The 27,886-nt window shown below is 41.0% G+C and overlaps 1 protein-coding gene across 7 annotated transcripts in view; it reads left to right on the top strand.

The window, feature by feature from the left end:
* RBPJ (recombination signal binding protein for immunoglobulin kappa J region) overlaps positions 1 to 27,886 on the top strand; it is a 215,287-nt gene that overhangs the window by 97,265 nt on the left and 90,136 nt on the right. For 2 of the 7 annotated variants that reach the window (XM_015072419.3, XM_053217488.1), the window contains exon 1: positions 18,250 to 18,400. The exons of 2 other annotated variants lie outside the window; for them this stretch is intronic. Coding sequence is in view for 2 of the 5 variants with exons in the window: in XM_015072423.3 (XP_014927909.1) it covers positions 18,109 to 18,167 (59 nt within the window). In the remaining 3 variants the exon portion in view is untranslated. Of the gene's footprint in view, positions 1 to 17,226; positions 18,401 to 27,886 lie in introns of those variants that run through there. 3 more of the 7 variants (XM_015072423.3, XM_015072418.3, XM_027051363.2) reach the window with 3 other exon arrangements.

Below are 27,886 nucleotides of genomic sequence, written 5' to 3'. Positions count from 1 at the left end.
TCAGCCCGGAGCCCGACATAGGGCTCAATCCCCTGAACTGTGAAATAATGACCTGGGCCAAAATCTAGAGTCGGGGGCGCTTAACCGACTAAACCACCCAGGCATCCCTGAAATAAATATACATTATACCTCAAAAGATAAAAAAGAGACAGGGCAGGGGAGGGTGAGTCAACTAAGAAGCTGGAAAGCAGTCGCATTTCAAAATGATTCTTATCGTCTTAGCTAAGTTTCAATATAATAATACACCTTAAGTATTTCTCATTTTATACCTTAGTTAATTTTATGAGTCTAAAAATTAATCAAGTTTTCTAAACCTTGTTTAGAAGAACATCCTTATTTAGAGGATAAATTTCATGCTTATGTTCAACATCATTGTTAACACATCACGTAGATCTGCAAACACTGATGGTATCTAATCTTTTTTTCTGTCCATAAATAATTGAATGTGAGTAGATTTTACCACCTCCGTAATGTGTCAGTTTCAGTTTTAATACTCTATTCTGAGAAATTTTTGTGAACTAATATAGCATTTTCAGCTGTTTTGCTTTCAATCATCACGAAAATGCATCATTTCACTGGGAGAAGCAAAGGAAGAAGATTTTCTTCATATAAATTGTATTAATGTTATAATGCACAAACAGGAATTGCATTATCCTGGCAAACAACCAGGAGCTTCTCAGAAAAGATAGTTAAACTGCTTTAAAAATAATTTAGGGATCACTCCATTACAAATAGATAATTATCTCTGAATATGAGCTCTGATAACATGTGACCTAACAGGCAAAATGAAGTGGGAAGTTATTATAGTTTGATTTTTTAACGATGTTGAAATACTTAATGCCAAACCTCTTCATCATATCCCAACTTCCTTTACAGTGATTTTTTTTTTTTTTTAATGAAAACCTCTTAATGAAGAAGCGAGGGTTTTGGAGAAGTGGAAATGGCATGAAATCATGGGTTCACTGGCATAAATAAAAAGGCAGAAAGATGGCTTCAAATCTGGTTTGTCCTATTCTGATCTGGGTGTGAAAATAGCCAACTTGCAGCACTGGGGATGTGTGTGTGTGTGTGTGTATGTGTGTGTGTCTGGGGTGAATTATATATGTAAATAACGGGTCTGAGGTTTTGCTCATTAATTATCTGCACTCAGAATTTGAATGCTTATCACTTTTCGCTTTCCCATGGAGACATTACCAAAGAAAGGTAGAAATATCCAAGTCCACACCTTTGAAAGATCTTGGTAGCTACATACCGCTGAGTCTAAAGAACTTAAAATTGTAAAGGTTGTTGCTCTCTACTTGCATTGTTCAAAAACTTTTCTAAAGGAATGACACAATTAAAGTACTTCCAGCAGCTTAAGTACAATGGAAGGAATTTACTATTAATAGGGCAGTTGATCTGAATAAAGTCAGCTTCCCTCTCCCCCTACTGTTTTCCACTCCTGTTTAATTTTTTGCACAATTTCTATCATTATTCAAAATAGTCTGACTTATTTGTTTACCCTTTTATTATCTCTGTCTCCATCCCTGAACACTAGGGCAATGATCTTGTCTTACCTGCTCAAACCTGTCTCCCCAGTACTTAGATTGATGCCTTGCTCAGAGTGGGTGTTCGGTAAATACTTTTTTGAATCCATGGTTGACAGAGGAATAGATTCAATAAGTGAAAGTAGGAAAGGACAAATTGAGGCATTAGGGCCCCGAATGACGTCTGTGGTGGAGTAGAGGCTGTAAGGAGAAAACTGAGTTAATGAGTTACCCAGCGGCAAACTTAGAAGGTTATAGTGAGACAGTCTTAGTTCATCTGGCCTTTGTTTCCAGACAGAGGCCTTTATGATGAACTTCTTAAGAAAGTTACAGATGAATGAATACCCTAAAATATCCAGGAAGAGAGTCCTCTGCTGATCCTACGCCTACCTTGTGCCAGGCATTTTGCATGTATATTACATGTGTTATTATTCACTGTAAATGCATGAGGTGAGTATTAATATTAACCTCCTTTTGTAGAGGATCTCAGAAGTTAAGGAACACATTCAAGGTTACCCAGTTGGTATGAACTAATATCCCTCCCCGAGGTATCATCCCATGGCCTCCATTAACTTCCTTTAGTAAACTGTCAGGAGTCCAAATTAAAAACATTGACACTGTTATATTTGGTTTAGATCCTTCTTTTTTTTTTTTTTTTCTTCTCCAAAATCTATTTTGTATTGAGCCTTGAAAACTTTGCTGCAAAAAGAAAGTTAATTATAGAATATCCCTGGAAAGATACTCAAGAAATTGGTTACAGGATTTTCTTTTGAAAGGGTAACTGACTGGTTCCCTGGGAGACAGCAGCCAGAGGGATTTTTACTCTTCTGTGCCATTTAGTGTTAACAGCTAAAATGCAGGATACCCACTTAAATTTGAATTTCAGGTAAACAACAAATTCATTTTTAGTACAAATATGTCCCCAATACTGGATGGGACAAATTTATACTAAAAATGTATTTGTTGTTTATCTGAAATTGAATTGTATTTTAACTGGTGTCCTGTATTTTTGCTTGCCAGATCTGGCAACTCAACTCTATGTGCATTCACTTCTGTACATTTTAAATTTTGTTCCATGGGTACATATTCCCCATTCTAAAAATAATTAAATTTTTTAAAAAGTGGTTTTTGCAGTTTGTCGCATATTGAAAGGCAATTTTAGCAAAGGACAAGAAGTAGACACAGGATAGACTGAAATTAAATATGTGGCCTAAGGATAATTTCTCTAAATAAGTATAAAAGAGCGAAATTTGCAAAGATAATTCTGGCATGGATTTTGCCAACAGGGTACAGCCAAAGGGAAAAAGTCTGAAAACACACTTCCTGGTGAATCTGTAGTCATTGGAACCTTGAGGGAGACACTCCAGTCCGCGGAGCTTGAACAAGACTAAGTCAGGAGAGGAAAGAAATTGTTATCTGAATTCCAGGTACCTTCAGCTCTGTTAAGGTGGAGCCTTAAACTGACTGAACTTTAGAGCTGGAAGAAACTTTGGAATTTTCTTTTCAATTACTTCATCTTTTCCAGCACATTTGGAAATTAGGAAATTCTATTTCCAGTTCCTTCCCCCACACCTCTCCACCCCCATCACCAGCTCCCACCAGGGGCCTAGGGATGGTGTCCCAGTTTTTAAGGTTCTCAAGGTAACATTAACATACCCATTATGTAATTACCCTACCCTAAGATCCCAGCCTTGGGATCTTAATTTACCAATGGTAATGAAAGAGAAAGTGACCCAGCAGGCCTAGCAGAGGACAAGTTATAGGAAAGGTCAGAAGAGCCCGCAGTATTCCCATTCTAGCTGTGTCTGTAACCAAGTGTGCACTGAGGAAGGTTACTTAACTGCTCTGGGCCACAGCTTCCCTAGTTATTACAAGTGGGGAGTAGAGTTTCCTGGCTGGCTCAGTCAGGAGAGCATGTGACTCGTGATCTCGGGGATCATGAGCTCAAGCCCCATGTTGTAGAGATTACTTAAATAAACAAAACTTAAAAAATTAAAAAATAAAAATAAAAGCGGGAGTAGGAGTCTTATTTAGGGGCATGGGAGGATCAAATGGGATCACGTACATGAACTACTTGGATTAAGTCAGTACTCAGTCATTTCAACTATGACTTTTATCTTAAAATAAGATCAGTCCACTTCTCAAATGTAAAGACATCTTATCCTTGCGAGAAATATAATCTCAAACTTACTATAAATCTAGCTAGAGGATAAATCAACTGACATAGTGATGATTATTTAATTTTCTATGGAGTTTATTGTTTATTTGCCTACGCTCACATATTTATCTCAGCAAATGACTAAGACAAAAAATATCACGTAATTGAATACAGTTACAGTTTAAATTTTTTCTACCTTTTTTTGTTGTTGTTAACAGCTTTATCAGGACATACTTCACATACCATATAAATCACCCCTTTCAGGAGCACATTCAATGGTTTTTAGTGTATTCAGAGCTGTGCAATCATAAAATTTTTTTTAATGTTTACTTTTTTTTGTTTGAGAGAAAGAGCACGAGCAGGGGAGAGGCAGAGAGAGAGAGGGAGAGAGAGAATCTCAAGCAGGCTGCATGCCCTCAGTGTGGAGCCCATAGCAGGACTCGATCCCACAAACCATGAGATCATGACCTGAGCAAAAATCAAGAGCCATACCCTTAACTGACTGAGCCACCCAGGTGCCCCTCGTCACCACAATTTTAGAACATTTCATCACTCCAGAAAGAGTCCTTCACACTTTAGCAGTCACTCCCATCCCCCACTCCCATTCTTTCTAGCCCTGGGCAACTGTTAACAGATTTCTATCTGTATAGGTTTACTTATTCTGGACACTTCGTATTAGCAGAATCGTACAATATGGACTTTTCGTGACTCACTTCTTTCCATATAGTGCGTTTTCAAGATTTATCCATGTTGTAGCATATATCTGTACCTCATTTCTTTTTGCGACCTAACATTCTATTTTATAGATATGCCACATTGTATTTACCCGTTCATCTGTCGATGGACATTTGGGTTGTTTCCACTTTGGGGCTATTATGAATAATGCCACCATGCTTATTCATGTACATGCTTTTGTGTGGACACAGGTTCTCAGTTCTCTTGGGTATCTACTCAGGAGTGAGGTTGCTGGGTCTACCTTTAGCCATTCGAGGAACTGTCAGACAGCTTTTCAAAGTGACTTCATCATTTTTTTATTTCCATCACATTAATGTGTGAGCGTTCTGATTTTCTACATCCTTGCCAACATTTGTCATTATCTGTCTTTTTGGTTACTGCCATCCTAGTGGGTGTGAAATGATATCACACTGTGGTTTTGATGTGCATTTCCTGGATGGTGAATGATGTTGACTATTTTCCCGTGAGCTTATTGACCATTTACATATCGTCTCTGAAGAAATGTCTATTTAGATCATTTGCCTATTTTTCAATTAGGTTGTAGTTTTTATTACTCAAGTTTTCAGAATTGTTTATATATTGGTGTTTACATATTCTGGATACTAGATCCTTGCCAGATATATGACTTGCAAATATTTTCTTCCACTCTGTGGGGGGCCTTTTTCACTTTCTTGAGCATAAAAGCTTAGTTTTGATGAAATCCAATTTACCCATTTTTTTTCCTTTTATTGCTTGTACTTTGTTGTCATATCTAAGAAACCATTGTTAGTACAAGATCACGAATACTTACTTCAATGCTTTCTTCTAAGAGTTTTACAGTTTTAGTTATTACATTTAGGACTTTGGCCCATTTTAAGGTCATTTTTATATATGTTACGAAGTTCAGGCCCAAGTTCATTCTTTTACATGCGAATGTCTAGTTGTTCCAGCACCATTTGTTGAAGACTATTTTTTCCCCCATTAAATTGTTTTGACACTCTTGTTGGAAAATTAATTGATCACAAATGTGAGGGTTCATATCTGGGTCTCATTCTTTTTTCTTTTTTTTTTTTAAAGTTTACTTATTTATTTTGAGAGAGAGACAGCACCAGCAGGGGCAGGGTAGAGAGATTGGGAGAGAGGATCCCAAGCAGGCTCTGCACTGTCAGCACAGAGCCTGATGTAGAGCTCGATCCCTTGAACCATGAGATCATTACCTGAACTGAAATCAAGAGTCAGTTGCTTAACTGACAGAACCACCCAGGCCTCCCTCTAGACTCTCATTCTGTTCTACCGATTTATATGTTTACCTTATTCCAGGACCATATAGTCTTGATTACTATAGCTTTGTAGTAAGTTTTAAAAAGCAGAAGTATAGATCTTCCAACTTTGTCCTTTTTCAACATCGTTTTGGCTATTCTGGTTTCCTTGAATTTCCATATGAATTTTAGGAACAGCTTGTCAGTTTCTGCAAAGTAGACAGTTGGGGCTTTGATAGTTATTATGTTGACTCTACAGATCAATCTGGGAGTTTGCCGTCTTAAAAATCATATCTTTCAATCCACGAACGTGGGATGTCTTTCCATTTATTTAGATCTTTTTAAATTTCTTTCAACAATGTTTTGTATTTTTCAGAATATAAAAACTAAACTTTTTTATTAAATTTATTTCTAAGTATTTAATTCTTTTTATGCTGTTATAAATGGAATTGTTTTCCTGATTTTATTTTTGGTTCATCAATTGCAAATATTTGGTGATATAAAGGCGTTTTGTATTTTGGCCTTGTATCCTACAACCTTGCTAAACTTGTATATTAGTTGTAATACTTTTTTAGTGTAGTGCTTAGAATTTTCTACAAGATCATGTTATGTGCAAATAGAGATAGTTTTCCTCTTTGTACTCTAGATGCCTTTTATTTAATTTTCTTGCCAAATTGTCTGATTAGAACCTCCAGTACAATGTTGAATACAATTGGTGAGAATGAAAATCTTTGCCTTCTTCCTGATGTCAGTGGGAAAACATCAGTCTTTTACCTTTAAATATGATATTGGTTCTGGAGTTTTCATAGATGCTCTTTATCAGGTTGAAGAAGTTTCCTTCTATTCCTAGTTTGTTTGGTATTCTCTAGTACAGATCTTACCTGACTTATGATGGGGTCATGTCCAGATAGATCCAACATAAATTGAAAATATCATAAGTCAAAAACGCACTTACTACACCTAACTCTCCAAACATTCTAGCTTAGCCTAGCCTACTTTACACATGCTCAGAACATTTGCACTAGCCTACAGCTGGACAAAATCATCTAACACAAAGCCTACTCTATAATAAAGTATTGAGTCCCTCATGTAATTTATTGAATACTATACTAAAAGCGAAAAACATAATGATTGTATGGGCACAGAATGGTTGTAAACCTATCGGTTGTTTGCCCTCATGATGGCATGGTTGATTGGAAGCTGCATCTTGCTTACACTGCCCAGCACCATGAGAGAGGATCGTACCACAAATCACCAGCCTGGGAAAAGATCGAAATTCAAAATTTGAAGTATGGCTTCTACTGAACGCATATCACTTTCACACCATCGTACAGTCAATAAATTGTAAGTCAAACCATTGTAAGTTAAGGGCCATCTGTATTTTGTTGAGGATTTTGTGGCTGTATTTATTAGTCTTCAGTATTCTTCTCTTGTGGTGTCTTTGGTGAATTATTTTTTAAAATAACAAACATACCCCCCAAAAATCTACAAGGGTATTAGGTCTTCTCCCTGCCTTGGCTACCCACCCTTAGCCACTCACTGTTACTAGTTCATATAAACAGCTATTTAAAAATAAATCTTTTTAATTCCTTACCATTTATATTTTTGTAAATAAGTTATTAAAATTATAATCAGTTATTCTGAGTACGTGACAGAAGATATTCTCTATCAGATTGTAATAATAAAATCATTGGAATTTCTATAGTAAACGACCAAAACTCACTGACAATCAGAAACTCCACTTCTAGAGGTATAACTTGGATAAGTCATGCCTTCTGAGCCTCATCTGTAGAAACAAGAATAAAAGCCCCTACCTGCCCCCTTGTTCTGAGGACTGAGGGAGATGATATTTGTGAAAAAAGGCTTGGGACAAGGTAGACTCAATTATATTTACTATTGATTCACAGATTGCATATCACAGTATCCCTTTAAATAGCAAGCTGCTTTCTTGTGTGTTAGATTGGCATAAAAATTTTCAAAAACCCTCTATTGCATAAAACTAAATACTTCTGTATGTAATCTGTTTTTCAGAAGTTATCTTTCAGTTCTTAAGTCCTTTTTTTGCCTAGATTCTTTGATTTGTTGCCTATTTTGGAAACTTGGAAAGTACCATGCAAATACAGATATAGCTTTGCTAAGTTAAAAATAAAATACTTAGTGTTTGCTGGTGAAGGAAAATATGATGCTATGTAGGTAAAACTGTGTGATGAAAATCAGATTCGCATTTCATAAGAACATTTCTGGAGAACCTTAGACTTGAAAAGTAGGAGCCAAATGCTTCTCTCAGACGATAGTTTATAACTCTCACTGAAGTCAAGAGTAATTCTGAGGGTAGAATTTAAGCCAAGTGTTTGGAAAGCTGGGAGAAAAAAAAAAAAGCATGCATAAATTTCCAAATCTTTCCAAAGTACTTAGATGGGAGGAGATTTGTACTTAAGATCTTGAGAAATGTTTTTTCCACTAGTGGGCTATTCATAACACCTTACTATATATTATTTTACCTTCCCTAGGATTCTAATTATGATCAAATTTAGTTAAATAATTATTTAAGTAGCAAAAACTACACATACAATAATACCAATTATAATATCTAACACGGAGTCATTATTTTTAAAATTTGAATTTATTTAGTTTTTTATAAATTTTTTTTTCAACGTTTATTTATTTTTGGGATTATTTAGTTTTTTAAAAACACATATGGACTTTTATTTACTTACTTTTTTAAGTAAACTCTATGCCCAACGTGGGACTCGAACTCACAACCCTGAGGTTAAGGGTCTCATGCTCTACTGACTGAGCCAGTCAGGTGTCCCTGACATGGTTTTTAAAGATATCTTTAAATGGAGAGGTTCTCTAAAGCCTTTTAGAAATGAAATAAATCATTATGAGATTGAGATGAAACTTTTCAGACATACCTATTACATAAAACTAAGTCCATACTCGATATTTTTAATAGCCTAATTAGAAATGATCTTAGATACCTTTTTTCCTACAGTAATTTCACAAGATCTTTTTTTAAATTCCTACATGTTGAATAATTAAACTTCTAAAAATTAATTACAATTAAAAATGTGGACGATATTGATATAATGGCAATCATTAAAAGTGACAATGTAAAACTTTGATCATGATGTTTAAGGGCATTCTTAGTCGACTGTCTGACATAGGTATTTCAGAAGACAGGAACTGATATCTCTCACTATTTGTCAGTGCTTGAATAGACTGGCTCCAAAGTTGATCTTAGTCTATTTTGGGCAAGGGTGCTAGCCACAAAGGTCATATCTACCAGTTGATGCTTATCATGACACTATCTATGACACAAAGTAACACAGATGCAAAGAATAAAGGCTTTCTTTGAAAAACTGGTAAAGGCCACCTGTGCCCAAGGTTAATAGTAACACAGGCCAGAGGAGAAAATGTAGGGGTCTTTTTCCGTTCTCTGGATTTCCTATATAACCATAGTCAAATTTTTACAAATAAATGTGCCAGCCAAAAATAAATACAATAAAATTACAATTATTTCCATTTATTCAACTACATAATTATCTAGTTTGATCTGTGCAATGAATCTCTAAGGGAGGTAGCCTTAGTCCAACTAATAGAGAAAAAACAAAACAAAACAAAACTCAGCATCAGTATGGGTGATTTTCCTAAAGAGGTCACATTTACAGAGTACGTACTATGTATATAGTTATTTCATGTAATACCTGAACGAATTCTCGAAACTTCCCTAAGCAATAGGTTCTACATTCCCCATTAGCAGTTGAGGAAAAATTAGCTTGCCCCCACAGTTGGCCTTCTGGCTGCTAGTAGGACTCAATGGTAGAGCTAGTCTGGTGCTCTTTCCTTCATATCCCAGCTGTTCTTTTTTTTTCTTTAATTTTTATTTGTTGTTGTTATTTATTTTTTTATTTGTTTTAATGTTTTATTTTATGTTGGAGAGAGAGTGAGACAGAACAAGTGGGGGAAGGACAGAGAGAGAGGGAGGCACAGAATCCCAAGCAGGCTCCAGACTCCGGGCTGTTGGCACAAAGCCCACCATGGGGCTTGAACTCACGAACCGTGAGATCATGACCTGAGCTGAAGCCCCCTGCCAGCTGTTTTTTAACTATGGTGTTCAACACTGACTCAACGCAGAACCAAAAACCACTGTAATATGTGATACATGACCAGGCGGAAAGTTTAGGAAATCAACATGTGTGTGTGTGTGTGTGTGTGTGTATATATATATATATATATATATATATATATATATATATATATTCCTTTGTCAACAAATAAGTGGTATTTCATGATTCATACGGTATTTTCGTGTTTTGTAAAGTGTTGTCGTTTTGTCATTGTTTGTAAAACTGGCTTTGTCTTGTTTATATCATAAAAAGAACAAGGCATATCAATCCCACGTGGAAACATTTTCTTCCAATTACATTAGCTATGAAAACTTTTGACAAATTATTAGGTTTGTACACACCAAATGTGCATTTGATTCCATTCACGTTCCACATCACTGGAGTAAATGGCCCGTTCTTTTTCTCACTTCACCTTCTTGAACTGCTGCACATGTTAGCAACTCATGTAAAGCTTAACTTGGGCCTGCAAAAAAAGAAAAGAAAAAAAAAAAGATCAAATTCCCAGGGCCAAAGAATCCTGTGAAAGTCAAATACATTGGAAAGAAAAGAATGAATATTTATTTTTGTTTTTCAAGTTCTCCTGAAGGCAAATCTGTGACTCATTTCCAATGCTCTCTTTATTTCTTTTAATCCTTGTTTTCCTTATAGAGTTACACAGTCTGATGGAATCCTGGACACTCTTTCAATCCCCTGTACATTTTATTGACCTTAATTAGCATGGAGTAGAAAGTGATGGGAATATTGGTATTAAAAAAGGTATGAAGTAAAAAAGGTATAAAGATGAATGAAAACCACAAGAAACTTCTCTGGAGTAAACAGTCCCAAATACCTAATGTGAGTTGTCAGGTTTTCTTAAGCACACCATCCCATCACATCAAACCCTGCTTTACATCGTGAGAGGCTCTCGTTGCCTATCTACAACAGGTTTCCAACCTTTTAGGACCCGTGCACCTCCTAAAATTAAATAATAATAGTGATACTGCTATTTCTAAGTGGGAGAGGCTAAAGAAATGAATTCACACCAATCTGGATAAAATTGCCACTGTAGTCAGCTGTTTATTCATTTACTTATTTTTTATTTTTTGAGAGAGAGAGGGTGCACGTGTGTGAGCAGGGGAGGGGCAGAGAGAGGGGGAGAGAGAAAGAATCCTAGACTGCCTCCATGCTGTCAGCCCAGAGCCCCAAGGGGGGCTTGCTCTCGAGACCTGTGAGATCATGACCTGAGCCGAAATCAAGAATCAGATGCTTAACCGACTGACCAACCCGGGCACCCCTATATTCAGCAATTTCAACACTGATTTTTGAAGTGTTAAAGATATTTTCACATGCTTTGCAATAATTTTCATTAGATGAATGCAACTCATAGATTTATTGAATAAAAATAATAATGATACAAACTAACACCACCATAGCAATTATGTCCCGGGTGTCATTCTGTGTGACTTAGACATAATAAACACTTTGAATCCTCATGACATAATACACATTTTGAATTCTCATGACTACCCTATGAATTAGGTGCTATCACCTCCATTTTACAGGTGAGGAAACTGAGGCACTGACAATAGGCAGTAACGTGTCTAAGGTCTTAGAGCCAGAATCCATACAATGTGGCGTTGGAGCCCACGTTCTCCGTCCTGAGGCTGATGTTCAATGTTTCACTGTGCCTCATTAATAGAAGATGGTGTAATTTAGTGTTAGAATAAAAGAATTGTTGAAATATGTCCCTGTGGCTTAAACCACCACAGCAAAACATGCCCCTTTCATGAATGTGCTTATGTCACTGCCACTAACTGCTTCACATACCTATTGGATATACACTCGGGGGCTCCCAAACTCATGCCTTTTCATATTAAATATGGTTTATTGTTTTTTGACCTGAGCCGAAGTCGGATGCCCAACTGACTGAGCCACCCAGGTGCCCCCAAACGTGAACCTCTTGAAGAAAGATTACATCTACCCCCTACAACAAAGATTCTCAAAGTTTGGCTCATGAACAATTTGCAACAGAATCCCTGACCAGCCTGCTAGAAATGCCTGTTCGCGGGCTTCAACCCAGATGAACTCATTTAGAGTCTTAGGGAGTGGGACGCAGCTGATGCCGATGCCAAGTTTTGAGGACCTTTCTGCAGGTCCTTCTTCTGACCCTGTTTAGGATGCCTCCCCCCTGCTTCTACATGCACCAGCCCCCCCACCTGGAGTTCCCCTGAGTACAAGATGCTTTTTCACACCTCAGAGCCTGAACATGTTGTTTCCTGTGCCTCTCATGTTTCTTCCTCCTCTGATTGTCTTCTGAACTCCCCTCCATCAAGAGTCAGTTCAATAGTCATCTCTGCAAGGTTTCCCGGGGTCCATCAGTCAAGACTTAGGTGCTTCCTCCATTGTACTCCAATGCCACTAAACTACATCTGTCCTAGAATTACACAGCAACCTGTCTGTGTACTCTGTTGGCCAGGGAGTCCCCTGAGGTCTCTGCATTATCCAGCTTTTTAAACCACCAAAGATGATGTCTGACATGGATGGTACGGACTCTAAACTTGCTGTGAATGGGTTTGCTTGTGAGTTCAGGGTTGCCCGATGGCTGGAGTGAAATACTGACCATTCTGCAGTTAATTCTACTGGGATGGTAGGTCACGTACATAACTTCTATTAGTAACTAATTTTGGGGGTGCCTGGGTGGCTCAGTTGGTTAAGCGTCCAACTCTTGGTTTTGGCTCAGGTCATATCTCACAGTCTGTGGGTTCGAGCCCCATGTCGGGCTCTGTCCTGGCAGTGCAGAGCAGAGCCTGCTTGGGATTCTCTCTCTCTCTCTCTCTCTCTCTCTCTCTCTCTCTCTCTCTCTCTCTCTCTCTCCCTCCCCCTCCCCCGCTCATTCTCTCTCTCTCCCCCCTTCTTTCTCTCTCTCCCTCCCCCTCCCCCACTCATTCCCTCTCTCTCTCTCTCTCCCCCCTTCTCTCTCTCTCTCTTAAAATAAATAAATTAATTAAAAAATTTAGAAAATAACAAACAGAAGGGAAATAATTTTCTTTGGTCAATTATTTTTATTCTCGCACATTTTTTCCCTTTTCTCTCCCCCCTTTTTAATGTTTTATATTTTGAGTAGGCAATATATGCACTTGGTACCAAACTCAAAATATCCAGGGTGCCTGAGTGGCTCAGTCGGTTAACCGTCCAACTTCAGCTCAGGTCATGGTCTCACAGTTTGTGAGTTCGAGCCCAGAGTTGGGCTTTGTGCTGACGGCTCAGAGCCTGGAGCCTGCTTTGGATTTTGAGTCTCCCTCTCTCTGCCCCTACCTTGCTCGCACTCTCAAAAATTAAAAAAAACAAAAACAAAAAAAAAAAGCATTAAAAAAAAAAAAAGTCAAAGTATCCAAGACAGTAGACTGTGAGATAAGTCCTCTTCTCGCCTACATCCTCCAACGGTTGAATCCCTTATGCTGTGCAGGCATTGTTACAGTTTCTATTCCAGAGCCATTTTAGATACATAGAAGCAAAAGGTATGTATTTATCTAATACTGTTTTGTATCTTGTAGTCTAAACTTTGTGATCGCTCCACATAAGTACATGAAAAGCAGCCTGGGCTTATTAACAGATGCATACTCTTCAATTCTATGAACATATCATGATTTTTTAAAAAAAATGTTTATTTTTGAAAGAGAGACAGAGTGCAAGGGGTGACAGACAGAGAGAGTGGGAGACACAGAATCTAAAGCAGGCTCCAGGCTCTGAGTTGTCAGCACAGAGCCCGATGTGGGGCTCAAACCCACGAACCATGAGATCGTGACCTGAGCTGAAGTCGGATGCTCCACTGACTGAGCCACCCAGGTGCCTGGGTTTTTTGTTTTTGTTTTAAGTTTATTTATTTTGAGAGAGACAGTGTGAGCAGGGGAGGGGCAGAGAGAGGGAGAGAATGTTAAGCAGGCTCCTCCACGCTGTCAGTGCAGAACCCAACACGAGGCTGGAACCCATGAAATTGTGAGATCATGACCTGAGCTGAAATCAAGAGTCGGACGCTCAACCGAATGAGCCATCCATGTGCCCTAATATATCATGATTTTTAAATTAAGTTTTAAATTTTAAGTCCAGTATAGTTAACATACAGTGTTAGTTTCAGGTATATATTTAACTTTATTTATTTTTGAGAGAGAGAGGCAGAGCATGAGAAGGGGAGGGGCAGAGAGAGAGGGAGACACAGAATCTGAAGCAGGATTCAGGCTCTGAGGTGTCAGCACAGAGCCTGATGCAGGGCTGGAACTCACGAACCGTGAGATCATGATCCAAAGTCGGATGCATAATGGACTGAGCTGCCCAGGTGCCATTTTTTTTTTTTTTTTTAAATAAGACACCTCTTGATTGACATTTAGGTTGTTACCAGTATTCTCTACCATCAATAATGCTGCAATATATAGGTAATTTCATACATGTGTGAGTATATTTGTAGTCTAGATTTCCAGAAATGCAACTGTAGGATTAACAGGTTAACAGTATTAACAGATTAACAAGTTGTATAAAATGGTTTCATAAAGATTATACGTATTTTCACTCCCATTAGCAACATACGTAAATACCTGTTTCTTAATATCCTTCCAATAGTGTTTTCTTTCCTGAGGTTCTAAAATGAATAAAGGAAACCCTTTGAATAAGTGCAGATTCATCTACTGGCCTAGCCCAGGAATAAGAAATTTTTTTGCAGTAAGTCAACACAGATGATTACTCTATAGGATCTCTTCTCCCCAGGCAGGCTGGCACTGGGGTATTTCTTGTTGGTCTAACCCCAATACTGTTTTCAACCCTAGGAGGCTTAGTGAGCTTCCAGAATCATTTCTCCTCTGCTGTAGAGAAGACATACTGTTCATTCTGTAAATACACACTGAGCGACTATCATGCACCAGACGTTGTTCTAGTGGCTTAGGTTTAAACAACAAATAGACAAAAGTCCCTGTCATTATTAATGTTACAGAATAACGAGAGAAGGCAGAGAGGAAACACAACACACAGGTATGATATGTGGTATGTTAAGTTATAAGTGCTTTGGGAAAAAATAAAGAAGGGACTAGAGAGTATGAGGAGTCACTTTTGTGAAGAGTGGTCAGGGAAGGCCTCGCTGAGAAGGTGACGTTTCAGCAAAGGTTTGAAAGCGGTAGAAAAAAATGAACAAGGTATCTGAAGGAAAGACCAAAAGCAGTTGATAGTGTGCCCGGTATGTCCTGGAACAGCAAGTCAGACTGCTGGTTAGAGCTCAGTGAGCAAAGGCAAGAGGAAGAGGTGAGGTCAGCGACATCAGGGGATTTGGGTAGCAGGTCAGACGGCATAAATCCTTATAGTGAAATGGGAAAACCATAAAGAGCTCCAGAGGGTTGCTCTGAATGCTCTATTGACAACAGACTGGGGGCAGGAGGCAAGAATGGAAGAAGGGAGAACCACTTAGGAGACTTTCTAGAAACAAGGTGAGGAAGGAGATGGGTCACACCGGGTTGGTAGCCATGGAGGTGTGGGAGTATTTGGACTGTGGGTCTATTTTGTAGGAATGGCTGGCATGATTTGGTTAGACTGGATGTTGGATGTGGGAGGAAAAGGAGGCAAGAATGATTCCAAGGTTTTTGGCTTAGAGAAGTGGGAGGCTGGAGTTGTCACTTACTGAAATGGGGAAAGAATGTAGGCAGTGCATGTTTTAGGGTGAAGATGATTTGTGACTTGGCTTATGGTTACCGTGGCTTTCCGTGGCTGGGACTCTCAGATGGCCATGATTCCAAATTAAGTAAATGGCCTGGACTAGACCACGACTGAAATGCCTTCTTGGAATGAAGGCTCCAACGAATCTGCCCATGGGCATTGTCCTTGTCCTGAGCTATGCCGTTCCAAATATGACTTGCACTGAGCTACAGTATTAAATATTCTTACAGCTTTTTCTCTGTGAAATATTTAATCAAAGGGATAGGAAAATGCGCGCACACACATCATCACACATAACTAAAAATCCTGCAAACAACTCAAAAACTTGATTCCTTGTCCACTACGTAACAAGCAGAACGTGAGCCTCTATCAGAGGACTCACTGTCCTCCAAAAATCAAAACTCAATTCTAACTGAATCAAAACTAATTGCCGGTCCGTGACGTCACTAAGCCACCAGTTCCTGAGAATGCCCTGCTAAGCTGGTACAGAAACCACACCAGGACAATATGAAACGCGCCTGATTGAAGAATGCAACCACGAATTCACTGGTCCAATAATTCAAAAGAAAGGATACACTGAAACCAGTCATCGCTAAAGCATCTGATGAAACAATACCTAAAATGGAATGAATATTTCAGCAAATAGAAAGGTAAAGGAAAGCAAAGCCAACAGTTTAACTCTTATTAGTGGAAGGAAAGGAAAATAAAACCCACAAGAACAGAAACTGATATATAGGAATTACTTCGAAAAGCTAGGAAGAAATCAGGGGAAAGAAATTTTTAAATTGTGTCCTTGAATGCGAGGCGGGCGACAGTGCAGAAGCGCAGAGAGCACTATTCTTTCCCTACCCAACTCGCGAGGCCAGCGGGTAGATCAGAAAGAAAACAACCAATTGCTAGAAGAGAGTAGCTAAGGAAATCTGAACTTGTTTTAAACCAAGTAAAGTGGTGGCCAGACTAGGTGACTCAGAGGCATGACTCAAACCCGACAGTGGGGGCTGTCAGCTCCCGGAGGCCGGGGGTGCGGCGTCAAACACATTTTAGGAAAGTACCCGGCTCGAGGAAGGCGACAGGAAACCTCCCCGGGGGATCGGCCTGGGGCTCCTCCTGCCCTACAGTCTGACCTCTTACCAAAAGCACCAAGAGGAGTTTCTAATCTCCTGGCTTCCCCTTCTTGCTTTACAGCCCGCCCACCCCGCCACCCATTTTTCTTCCACAAAGTGTCACGCGGCGTGTGTGTGCAACACGTCGGGCCCCCTCCCAGCGGCCTTCAGCCCCGCGCTCCCCGCCACGCGCCCACCCGCCCCGCCTCCGCGGCCAGCCGCTCCCTTCCCACCCCGCCCGCCGCCCGGGCACGCGCGGCACGAACAGCGCCTGGAGCTGCACTAGACAAACACCTGTCCCGCCTGGGCTCCGCGAGATTTGGGGGCGAAAGCATAGGCAACAGTGGGCGCGTTCTCGCGAGGTTTAGGAAATTTCCCACGGCCCGTGTTGTGTCTGAGTTGAGTAGTGGAAGGCGGTGGGAAGGAGGTGTAGCGTGAGACTGGGCTGCCCGCATTGGGCACATGCGCAGTGCCGCTCGCGCGTGCCGCGCCAATCCTGCAGCGCCTTCAGCAGGTCTCCGGCAGCGGATTCCAGTTCTCCGGGTTTTGGGGCTCCCTACAGGAGGCAGTGCCCGATCTGGGAATCTCTAGGAATTGAAAGGGCAAGGCTGGCGGGGGTGGGGGTGGGGGTGGGTTGGAGGTGGAGAAAGGGATCTTGCAGGTAGGAAGAAGGGGTCAGGATTCAGGCCCTTCTTCCTCCTAGTAAATGCCCAGACGGACCAAGTTGGCTCCGGTGTTTCCAGGGTTAGGTTGCCTGAAGTACGTTTCGGGCAGCGACCAGCGTCCTTCACTCTGCCAGGCCCACGGGAGGACCTGGGCAGGGTCTGCCCCCATTACCCCTGCGTTCACACACGGCTGGGGACTGCGATCAGGTGCTAAAAAGGCTCACACAGCAGGCCAATCTGCGCCCCAGCGGCACCCCTGGTTTGAGTGCGGGGTGGGGGAGTGTTGGCTCGCAATTCCAACGCAGTTTTCACTTCTGGAGAAAACTGCGCAGAGCCCTAACATGCGTGAGAGAGGTGGACATGAGGGGTGTCTTTGCCAGAGGCCTTGGCCTGACCTCGTTTCACACCCAAGGAGAAGAAAGTTAAGTCCACAGAGCTGAACTGCAAAAGTTTTCCATTTACAGAGCTCTGGAGGGTCAGCCCACGTTGTAACTTGTCTGTCTATGCGCTAGCACGGGGGACCCAATGAGCGAAGACAGTTCTAGGTTTGTCACTCGCAGAACTCCAGGCATCTCTGTAGCTCCAGCATCTAACGCTGACATTAGCATAAGGGAGGCGTCCAATGAACGTCTGAATGAATGAAAAGGGCTGGGAACCAGAGTGAGCGGGAAGCCACTTGGAAAACACCCATTTGAGGAGGTGTTTCATCTAGGCCTGTGAAACGCGGCAGATTTTCCCAGGACCCCTCCTCCCTTCCCCTCGGCCCCGCCTCCTGACCCCTCCATTCCCCGTCCCCGTTGTAATCCCCTCCGGTTTTCCTCAGTCTCCACGTACGTCCCTCAGGGCGCGTCCCAAAACCCGGATAACCGGAGCGCTCCCCATGGACCACACTGAGGGCTCGCCCGCGGAGGAGCCGCCTGCGCATGCTCCATCGCTTGGGTAGGTTTCCAGGGAAGGCAGCGAGCAGGCTCCCCTACTCCGCGGGCGGCGCGAGGCGTCTGGCTCTTCGCGGCGGCTGCGAGGGGAAAAGAAGCGCGGGGGCTGGGTGGAATTGAGGAGTGAGGGAAAAGGGAAGGGGCGGGGGAGAGGGACCAGGGAAGGCGTCAGGGGGAATCTCGCGAGGGTTGGAGTTTTGGCGAGAGTTTGTGGAAGATGGCGCCTGTTGTGACAGGGTAAGTCTGGGGGAATCGGAGCGCTGGGAATCGGGAAAGTTGCGGGCGTCTCGCAGCCCGTGGCGGGCAGCGTGTTCGGGGGCCGCGGCGCGCTTGGCGTCCGGGGCCGCGGGGGCGGCGTCGCGTGCGTCGAGCGCGGCGGCGGCGTGTGGCCGTGCGCTCCCCGCTCTGCGCCGCCGTGGCTCGGGCTCTCGCGCGTGAGGGCGGGCGGCGGCGGCGGCGGCGACGCCGGCGGGTGCGGGCGTGAGTGGAGCCGGGCGCGCGGGGCCCGCGGGCGCCGTGCCCGCCGTGCCCGTCGCGCGCCTCTCGCGCCGCCGCCCGCGGGCCCTGCTTCCCGGCCCCGCGCAGCTTTGTTCCTCCGGGCGGTCGCCGCCTCCTCGCCCGGCCGGTGCCCCCGGCCCCGGGCGCTTTGTCTTTCCCCGCTGCCCCCCGCGACTCTCTACCCCCGGCCCTTTGTTTCACCGCCTTGGGCGCTTTGTCCGACCCGTCGCGCCCCGCATCCCTCTTCCATCTCCTCATCTCAGCTGTCCTTCCTCCCGTGCCCCTTTGTTGTGCCCTTCTCTACTCGGTAGCTCCGTGACCTGCCATAGCCCAGGCACCAGATTTCTGCCTTTTAATTTTTCTTCCGTTTTCTCACTTGTTTTCCTCTCACCTTTCCGTTTGGCACTTGATCACCCCCAGAGTCTTTGTCTCCCCCATCCAGTGGCTTATTCGCTTGGCATCCCCCTTTCCCTCTCATCATCGGTTGATTTATCCACTACCCACGGAGTATGTCGGCTGAACTGTCTCAGCCTCGGGGACTCCATCTGGTGCTCCTGCGAGCAGACAGACCCTACGGTTTGTTGTTGTTTCTGTGGGTCTTAAAGATGCATGGGGATACTTAGTTTCCTCCTCGGCGCTCAGCACCCTTTTCTCTTGGGATTACGTGCACAACCCCCCCCCCCCCCCCCCACCTTTCTCTCGGGATTACAGTGTCTCCAGTTCTCTTCGCGGTCTCTTTGGGCCCTGGTTGTTTTGCTTGGAAACAGTAGCCCTGGAAAAAGATCTGGTCTCTTGGTTATTGCTCCCCCGCCCCCTCCACCGCCCGCTCTTAGGCTGTTTCTGACGGCCTAGGCCAAGGGCAGCTGTCGTAGCTTTGCCTCTGGGTTACCTGAGGGTATTGTAGGGCGGTTAGAAGAGGTGCGAGGTATCCTTTTCCTGCTGGTGTGTGAGACTAGTTTCAGATATCCACACTGAATATTCATTTTGTACGTGAACAGTAGTAGAGTGAATTTTGATGTTAAAGGACTTGTGAGTATTCGGATTGAAAATGTCAGCATTTTCTAGACTCTAGCTCTAGAGTTTATTTTACCAATAACTCCTGCCTAAGGCAAAAGGGAGGCATCCTGCTTGGGAATTTGATATAAATGTTTTACTTTTTCTTAATCTTTAGATAGTTTATAGTTGTATGTTTTTGCTCTGTAGATTTGTGACAACCCTTCTGTCCCATCTTTGGAGTTGAAATGAGGAACACGCTTAAGAGTGCAGTTTCTGGTTGATGAATACTGCTTCTAGAATCTTCGTGGAATGCATTAATCAAATGCAATTAAAAGACATTTAAGTAATAGTCTTAGGTAAAGTCACTTCTAATGTTAAAGGAGCTTTAAATTGTTCAGAGTGCTTTTTGTTATGGTAATGTAAAAACTGGGCGTTGTGTGTGGGGGTGGGGGAGAGTCGGTGTGGTGTATTTAAATAGCCTGAATATTCTGGTGCTGGGGATAAGAAGTTCTTGATTTACCAGGATTACTAGACTGAATATACTGTTCACAAGTTTTTTCCCCCTACTAGTTGATCACTATTTTTAGAAGTTGTGTTACCCACAAAATCATTTGGAGTGTCATTTCCTTTATAAACTAAAATTCCACGTAAAGTGATGCTTAGTAGAGGATGTACAAGATTTAGTGTGGGGAATGTTGGTGCAGTAGAAATCTTTTTTTTTTTTTGAAGGCTGTGATTAGAATTAGTAGTTTGAATTTTAATTAATGGAAAATGACGTTTCATAATTGATACGTGAGGGTTTTGTGAAACTTTGTTTTCAGTCTGGGTTCCATGAGTGGATTTTACCAGTAATCATTTGTCTCCCATACTTGTTCTTTGTGCATAACCATTCTGTTGCAGGTAAAATCTTGAGTGCGCTTTTTCTGACAGTAAGCAAAGTATAAATATGCTGTAATAATGGGAGGTATTTTGTTCTGACTTGTACGGGTAAGAATGATCACACAAACATAAAAACTACTTTCACAAATTGTTTTTTGTTTCTGAATTGAATAAGAGTTTTATTTTGTGATCAAATAAAATGTTGCTTTTACTAAATTGTATCAAAAACAGCATATTTAGAAACATACGGGATGGGTTGTGGTTGGGAAACTTTCATTCTGATTATTCACTATAAAAGCTTTAAATTTATTGTCCATGCATATTGTAAGTCAGTCTGCAGAATGTGTTTTCGGGGAAAAAAATATAAGGTGCTCACTTTCCAGATCTATTTTAACATATGCTTCTAGGTATCAGATTTTAAGCAGTTAGGTTTGTTAAAAAGTTACCAATTGTCCAATAACAGATTTCTATCAATGTCTTTTAAAGGGGTAAGGTAAAAAATGGTTTGTGGGGGTGGGGGGGAGCCATTCTTGCCAGCTGTAATTTATTAAATAATCTTTGGCACTTGGACGGATAAGGTGTTAGGGAAAAAATGGCGTGTTTGAAAGTTCTCACAAATCTTAATTCTAGTATTGGGTCATTTTAAAAATAAAATTTAAAAACCTAGGATGTGGCTTTAAAACATTTTTTGCTTCCTCCTAATACTAAATTTCATGTTATTTCAACTAGGGGCAGTATTTTCTCATGGATTGACTAAAAGTTGTTATTCTTGGCATCTGGCTTTATGATTATTTCCAAGTTACTCTACTTCCCCTGGGCCAATTTCCTAACTATGTAGTAAAATGGGAATTGTAATAACTTGCCACATCTGCACAGGATTGCTGTGCCGTAGGATTTGCAGAGAGCATCCTTGGATAAAAGGTGTAGTAAAGTCTAGGAATTGTTACCAAAATAAGCTGATGTGAAGTAGGTCATATTTTACAGGAAGCCAAGTAGGAGGTTATGAACGAAGTTCTTGGCAAGTTGCAACGGTGATAGTGGGATGAAAAAAAATGAAAATATGCATTATAGCTTGGGTAAATAAAACCAATACATATTTTCCCCTATAGGCTTAGACGGAGACGGCTAAGTATAACAAATTACAGGTGACGTGTGTGTTGTATAAGAAACTGAAAATCGGTCAAACTCCTAATAATATGTTGTAAAGTTGTGAGATGTTTTCCGTCTATTGATTTGTTTTCTGCATGTGGTAATATTTTTTCAAGTTTTTATTTTATGCATGTGGCAATATATATTTTTTAATGGTAGCAGAAAATGTTTTTACTAGACTGTAGGTCAAATTTGTTCATAGTAATGACTGATTTTCAGTATACCTTACAGTTTTCAAAGCTTTGTTATTTGCTCTAAAGAATATTTTCTAACAACCAGGACCATAAATTTCAGGGTTGGCCCTCGGTCGAGGAGAGTTTCACATTTGGGAGATGCTCAGTAGATATTGAACACACGGAAAGTGTTGCTTCTCTGTTCCAGGTAGATGATAACCTGTCCCAGCTAAGTTCCCCAAGCTAGGTTTCTGGATTCCTCTCTCACACTAACTCTTCACATTTAGTCACTTACAACTGAAACTTTTCTTTCCTGAAAAATCTCTTGAATCTGTCTCCTTCACCCCTACTGCCACAATTCTTGTTCTCCTTTCTCACCTGGATTACTATAAACATTGGCAGCTTCCTTTTTGTTTGTAGACTCAACTCCTTCATCCAGGTTCCACACCGTCTAAAGAGCAAATCTGATCACTTCATTTCTTAGTTTAAAAACCTTTCAATGGCTCCCCCTAGCAGTCTTCATTAAAGAGGCAGTGGAGTAGAGAGTTGTAGTTCACATTTAGAATTTAATCTGAACTGGATTCCAGTTCTGTCTCCGCCTCTTCAAACCTCTGTAACATTGTAAAGTGATCTAACTTTCCTTGCCTTTTCCATCAATTGTAAGATAATTATTTTTCGTTCAGTGGGATGTGAGGATTAAATGCAAGAAAACATTTAGTAGGATGTTTGGCACATAGCAGGTGCTTAAAAAATGTTAGTGTGGCATATAGGGTCCTCTAACTATTTCATTTACTTTGTCTCCATCTGAACTGTTGATATTTCCCTTCATAATCAGTGCTCCAGCTGTATTTAAGAATCTGTAGTTTCCTGGATGGATTTAGCAATTTAATGTGCATGAAAAGTGCTGGTATTGGGTTATTATTCAAGACATGAGTCTGAGGATGGTCTACCAGGATCTAGCAGGCTAGCCTCCTTGCCTCTTCCATGTGTTCTTAAAGGAGTCAGTATAATTCTCTTGTGTCGTGCTGAGTTCTAATTGTCACACTCAAAGGCTTATAGTTATCTGGTGACAGATACTGTGCGTGTGTGTGTGTGTGTGTGTGTGTGTGTGGTCATTTATATATTCTTATACCCAAAAGAGTGGCCAGTACATGATAGGGACTCAGTAAAAAGGTTTTTTTGAACAAATGACTCGTACTTTGAAACCTTGTTGCAAACTGGTTCCTGTAGGTAGAATTTGATATATACAGGGAATGTATTGATTCTGTAGGGAATTTAGTTGCTGAGGTACCCAAAGGAATTGATATTTTCAGCTACAGGCAGTCTCATAGCCTATGAGAACATTGTAGTAAAATCTTAGAATCTCCTTTTGGATTATACTGTATTGTTTGTGCAAAACTGACAAGCTTAAATTTCACATTTTGTTTTTTGCATGGTTGGCGAGTGTTTCTCAAAAGGTTCTATTATTTTTTGATGTTTTAAGTCCTTAGATGCATGGGGATGTATGTTGAAACTTAAGACTCTGTGGACTGCTTTTTTGGGTGTGTGTGGAGGGGGGGGGGCGGGGGGAGATCCATGCCACTGAATGAAATAATAACTTGATAATCTTCAGGAAGCCTCAGGAATTGTGGACAAATTACCTATGATTTCTCCAAGCTTCATGTTCTACCTCTATATAAAAGGGAATGATAATTTTGTTGTATTTATCTGACAGGTATCGTGGCTATCAAGTAAGGTCAAATATGTGAAACTGTAAAGTTCAAATAAAAACATGATGTATGTTTAAGTGATTTGTAAAGAGTAAAGCACTGTATACAAATATTTTAGTTGTAACAATTGGTTTCTTCTGGTAACCTTTCATAGGCAGGGTTCAAGATGGGCTTTTTATTTTGTAACCTGTGGTTTGTGGGTCATGTTTTAGGAAGGCAGCAGTGTATTTAGTGCAGTGGACCGCAGCCCTTGAAATATGTATTTTGGCATTTTGAGCAGATATATTTGGTAAATTACTGCTTGACCATGGATGTTGCCATTAAGTCACCCCCAACTTTTGGGGTCTCCTTGTTACTGCTTTCTCCTCTGCTTGGACAGTGGTAATAATAATGTAGGAATGTTGAATGCCCAACTGCTACCATCTTTCATACACCCTGCCCACAGTTCTGGATGCCCCTTAGGCCTGGCACAATATCATGGTGTCACTTATGCCTCATTAGGCCTTTTTCTGCTTCAGGGAATGAAATGATATCCTAGTGGTATGAAAAAGATAATGTGTTTCCTGAACATGCTTCTGAGGAAAAGCAAGCATTAGAGGCATTGTGGCTTGGGTTGTATAATTGGTAGTAATTACCGATCTGCATAAATATTTGTGTAAGTTTGTTATGCTGAGACAGTATATAATGATAAGCACGACAGTTTTTTAGTCAGATTGGTTATGTTCATGGCAGTCTTGGAAATATCTGCACTATTTTAAGTTTACAAAACAGTATAGAAACCACTGTTTCTTAGGTATCCTAAGTTGCAAAAGCCTTGAGATGAAAATGCTGCACCTGTTGGATGTGAGCTAGAATATGCTAGAAAATCAAATTGCCTCTTTTTAACTCCTCATCCATGCTTCCTTTCCTATATTTGATAGTTTTAACTTGGCCTTAGAGCTAATGTGTCTTCTGTGCATTATTAATCAGATGATAGAATTATAAATGAATAAGAGTGTATTTCTCATAAAAAGTTTGTATAACCAGGAAAAACGTTGCTCACTTTATGAAATCCTGTTATTTTTTATTAGCGTGACAAAGATTATAAGGTAACTAATACTGCAGTTATATAACATAAAGTATAGGACTAGTATTGTGGGTTTTTTTCTTTATTATTATGAACAATTTATTTTGGAACTAGTCTTGCTCCAGACAGAACATAGTAGCTTTAGGCTGGTTTGCATAATTGAAGGAAGGGTATTTGTTCCCTCATTGGAAAACTGCAGACCCACTAAGATCTTATCTTATTTTGCTAGCATACCTTGTTTTTATTTTATTTTTTTTATGGACCTTATTTTTTAGAGCAGTTTTAGGTTCACAGCAATATTGAGGGGAAGGTACAGAGATAACCCATGTTCTCCCTGCCCCTGTACATAAATAGCCTCCCTCATTATCAACACCCCCCAGCATAGTGGTAGATTTGTTGTGATTGATAAACTTACGGGGCACCTGGGTGGCTCCGTTGGTTGAGCGTCCGACTTTGGCTCAGTTCATGATCTCATGTTTCGTGAGTTCAAGCCCCGTGTTGGGCTCTGTGCTGACAGCTTGGAGCATGGAGCCTGCTTCAGAGTCTGTCTCCCTCTCTCTCTCACTGCCCCTCCTCCACTCACTCTCTGTCTCTGTTTCTTTCTCAAAAAATAAACATTAAAAAAAAACTTACATCAACACGTTATTATCTGTGTCTGTAGTTTACCTTAAACTTCTTTGGGTTTGAACAAATGTAAATGTATCTCCCGGTGTGGTATCCTACAGTAGTTTCATTACCCTAAAAATCCTCTGTGTTCTGCCTCCTCATTCCCTCCCCAACCCTAACTCCTGGCAACCACTGAACTTTTTATTATCTCCACAGTTTCCAGCATACTTTTTCAATTCATTTAACTTTTGGTTTGAGTCTGAGAAAATTTTTCGCTCAAAAAATTATATAGTTCTGTACAAAGCTCCTGATCCATACACCAAGTGGAGGAAGTGGAAACATTGAGGTTCCCTGTCATGAAGGGGTGGGGAGGGTGGTTCAGGGAAATGAGTGTAACCACGCTTTGGTGGTTCTTCAGTGTAACTGCAGAAATAATGTTTTAAACAGTTGTTGAGCACGTAATAGGTATGACTGCCATGTATTGGTCTTAAAAAGAAGTTGTCCGGTGAAGCTTATGATTTAGTGGAAAGCAAACAGAGAGTTATAATAAGGGAAATTATAAGTACTGTAACATGTATAATGGTGGGAACACAGAGGTGTGAATGATTATCTTAATTGGAGGAGAGTTCATAGAAAAGGTGAGAGTTGATGGGGGGGTGTTAGGAAATCGAACTGGAAGAGTGTTTGGGTCTTCTTGGAGGACCTTGAGTGCTAAGTTAAGGATTTGGATATCAATCAGGGATGGGGGCAGGAAGGCTTGAACATTTTTGAAGAGGTGTGGCTGGGTGTAATCTGTAGAATAGAATGGGATGGATGGAGACCAAAAGAGAAATATAATCAAGGGTCTGATCTTGATGGTAGTAGGCTTATCAGTGGAAAGAACAAAGCAGCTCTTTCTGAGACAGGATGGTATAGGAAGCTTTGGAATCCATGAGCATTCACTTAATCTGTCTTGCCGTTGTCTGAAAAATCGGAGAAGATAATACTTCATGGTATTGTCGTGAAGATTAAATGAGATATGGGATATAAAATGCCTAGCTCAGTTCTGGGAGTAGTAGGTGGACTCAATAAATACGTCCTTCTCTTCCCCCTCTCTGGAGAATTTAAAGGATAAGATGGAGAGTGGGCAAGGGTGGAAAGGAGAGTGGGGAGGAAAAAATGGAATGATTGAAACTTGGGTAAAGCAACTGGAAGTAGGAAAGTCTGAGTGATGTAAGCAGGTACACGAGAATCTGCCTAATAGTGTTTTGTTTCCTTTAGCTTTTAAACAACTGCTGAATACTTACTTTTGCCTGTTTCTGTAACAATTTTGTATACTTTGGTAACATTTAATATCTTTCTGCGTTACATGAATAGATCTGTTTCGAGTATCCCTCCCTCTCTCTCTGATTTGTCAGCGAGCTCCATAAAGACAGGATCAATATTTTACTTATCTTGTATAATTATGGTATAGCTGTTATCAGCTAGAATGTTACGTGCTGGATGAATAGGACTTGAATGGATTTAATTATATGTAACGCTTGCCACTAGGTGGCACTTAGTCTAAGTGATAATAAGGCTGACATTCAGCATAGTTGGTCTATGAAAAACCCGTGGAGGAACTTGACCTCCTGGATTATGTTCAGCTTTCTGCCATTTCTGGACCATACTTTTTGAAGTAGAATACGAAACATTAGCAAACTGAAAACCCATAGTGTTGAAAAATAGAAAAAGCATAATGCCATTTCAACATGTCCTCTAGAAAAAAGCTGAAAGGAGAGGCTCAGTGAAATGCCGCAAGTGACCAAACTCTCCATCTCCAAATGTATTGACAGTGAAGCCTGGTGGTTAGAGTTTAGGCTATAGTTTCTAAGGTTAAAGGAGACTTTGGGAATTTGCTTCTTATTGGACTTAATGAAAGATGATGAAGTGTGGTTTGTAAGGATACTAGACTGTGATTCTGTATTCTTATTTATATTTTGGTATATTATATTCTCCCTGTAACATACCATAGAATGTAATTATATCTTGTGTCACAAATGTTACAGACTATTAAATCCATGCCATTCAGGAAACTTCAGAGCTGGAAAAGATCTTGCTAATCATATGTTCTAAAGTCACCACTCATTTAAACGTAGGCACAGATGGACTGAATAATTTCCAGTTGGCTAATGGCTGAGACACATTCAATGAATGAGCTGAGACTAGTTCTAGCATGCTTTTTGGGGAGAGACTTGTGCTGGTCTTTTACTCTCTTCAATTTATACCACTCAGCTCCATTTTTAAAAAATATTTTAACTTAACTTTTTAAAAAAAATTAATGTTTATTTTAGAGAGAGAGAGAGAGCGCGAGCAAGTGTGCAAGTGGGGGAGGGGCAGAGAGGGACCGAGACACAGAATCCCAAGCAGGCTCCAGGCTCGGAGCTGTCAGCACGGAGCCTGACACGGGGCTTGAACTCAAGAACCGTGAGATCATGACCTGAGCCAGAGTTGGATGCTCAACTGACTGAGCCACCCAGGCATCCCCATTCAGCTACCTTTTAATGTCACATGCACTTTGCTTTCTTTTTCTTTCTGTGAGTGCGGTCTTCGACCAAGAATACAAATCTCTCATCTCCGAGCCTGGTTGGAGTGATACTGCCAGTGTTGCTTAATAAACGGTCAGCTC

This window comes from Acinonyx jubatus, chromosome B1, assembly GCF_027475565.1.
Source record: "Acinonyx jubatus isolate Ajub_Pintada_27869175 chromosome B1, VMU_Ajub_asm_v1.0, whole genome shotgun sequence".
NCBI classification, from domain to species: domain Eukaryota; kingdom Metazoa; phylum Chordata; class Mammalia; order Carnivora; family Felidae; genus Acinonyx; species Acinonyx jubatus.
The sequence above is the reverse complement of the archived record's forward strand: the minus strand, read 5'-3'. Positions and strand labels throughout refer to the sequence as shown.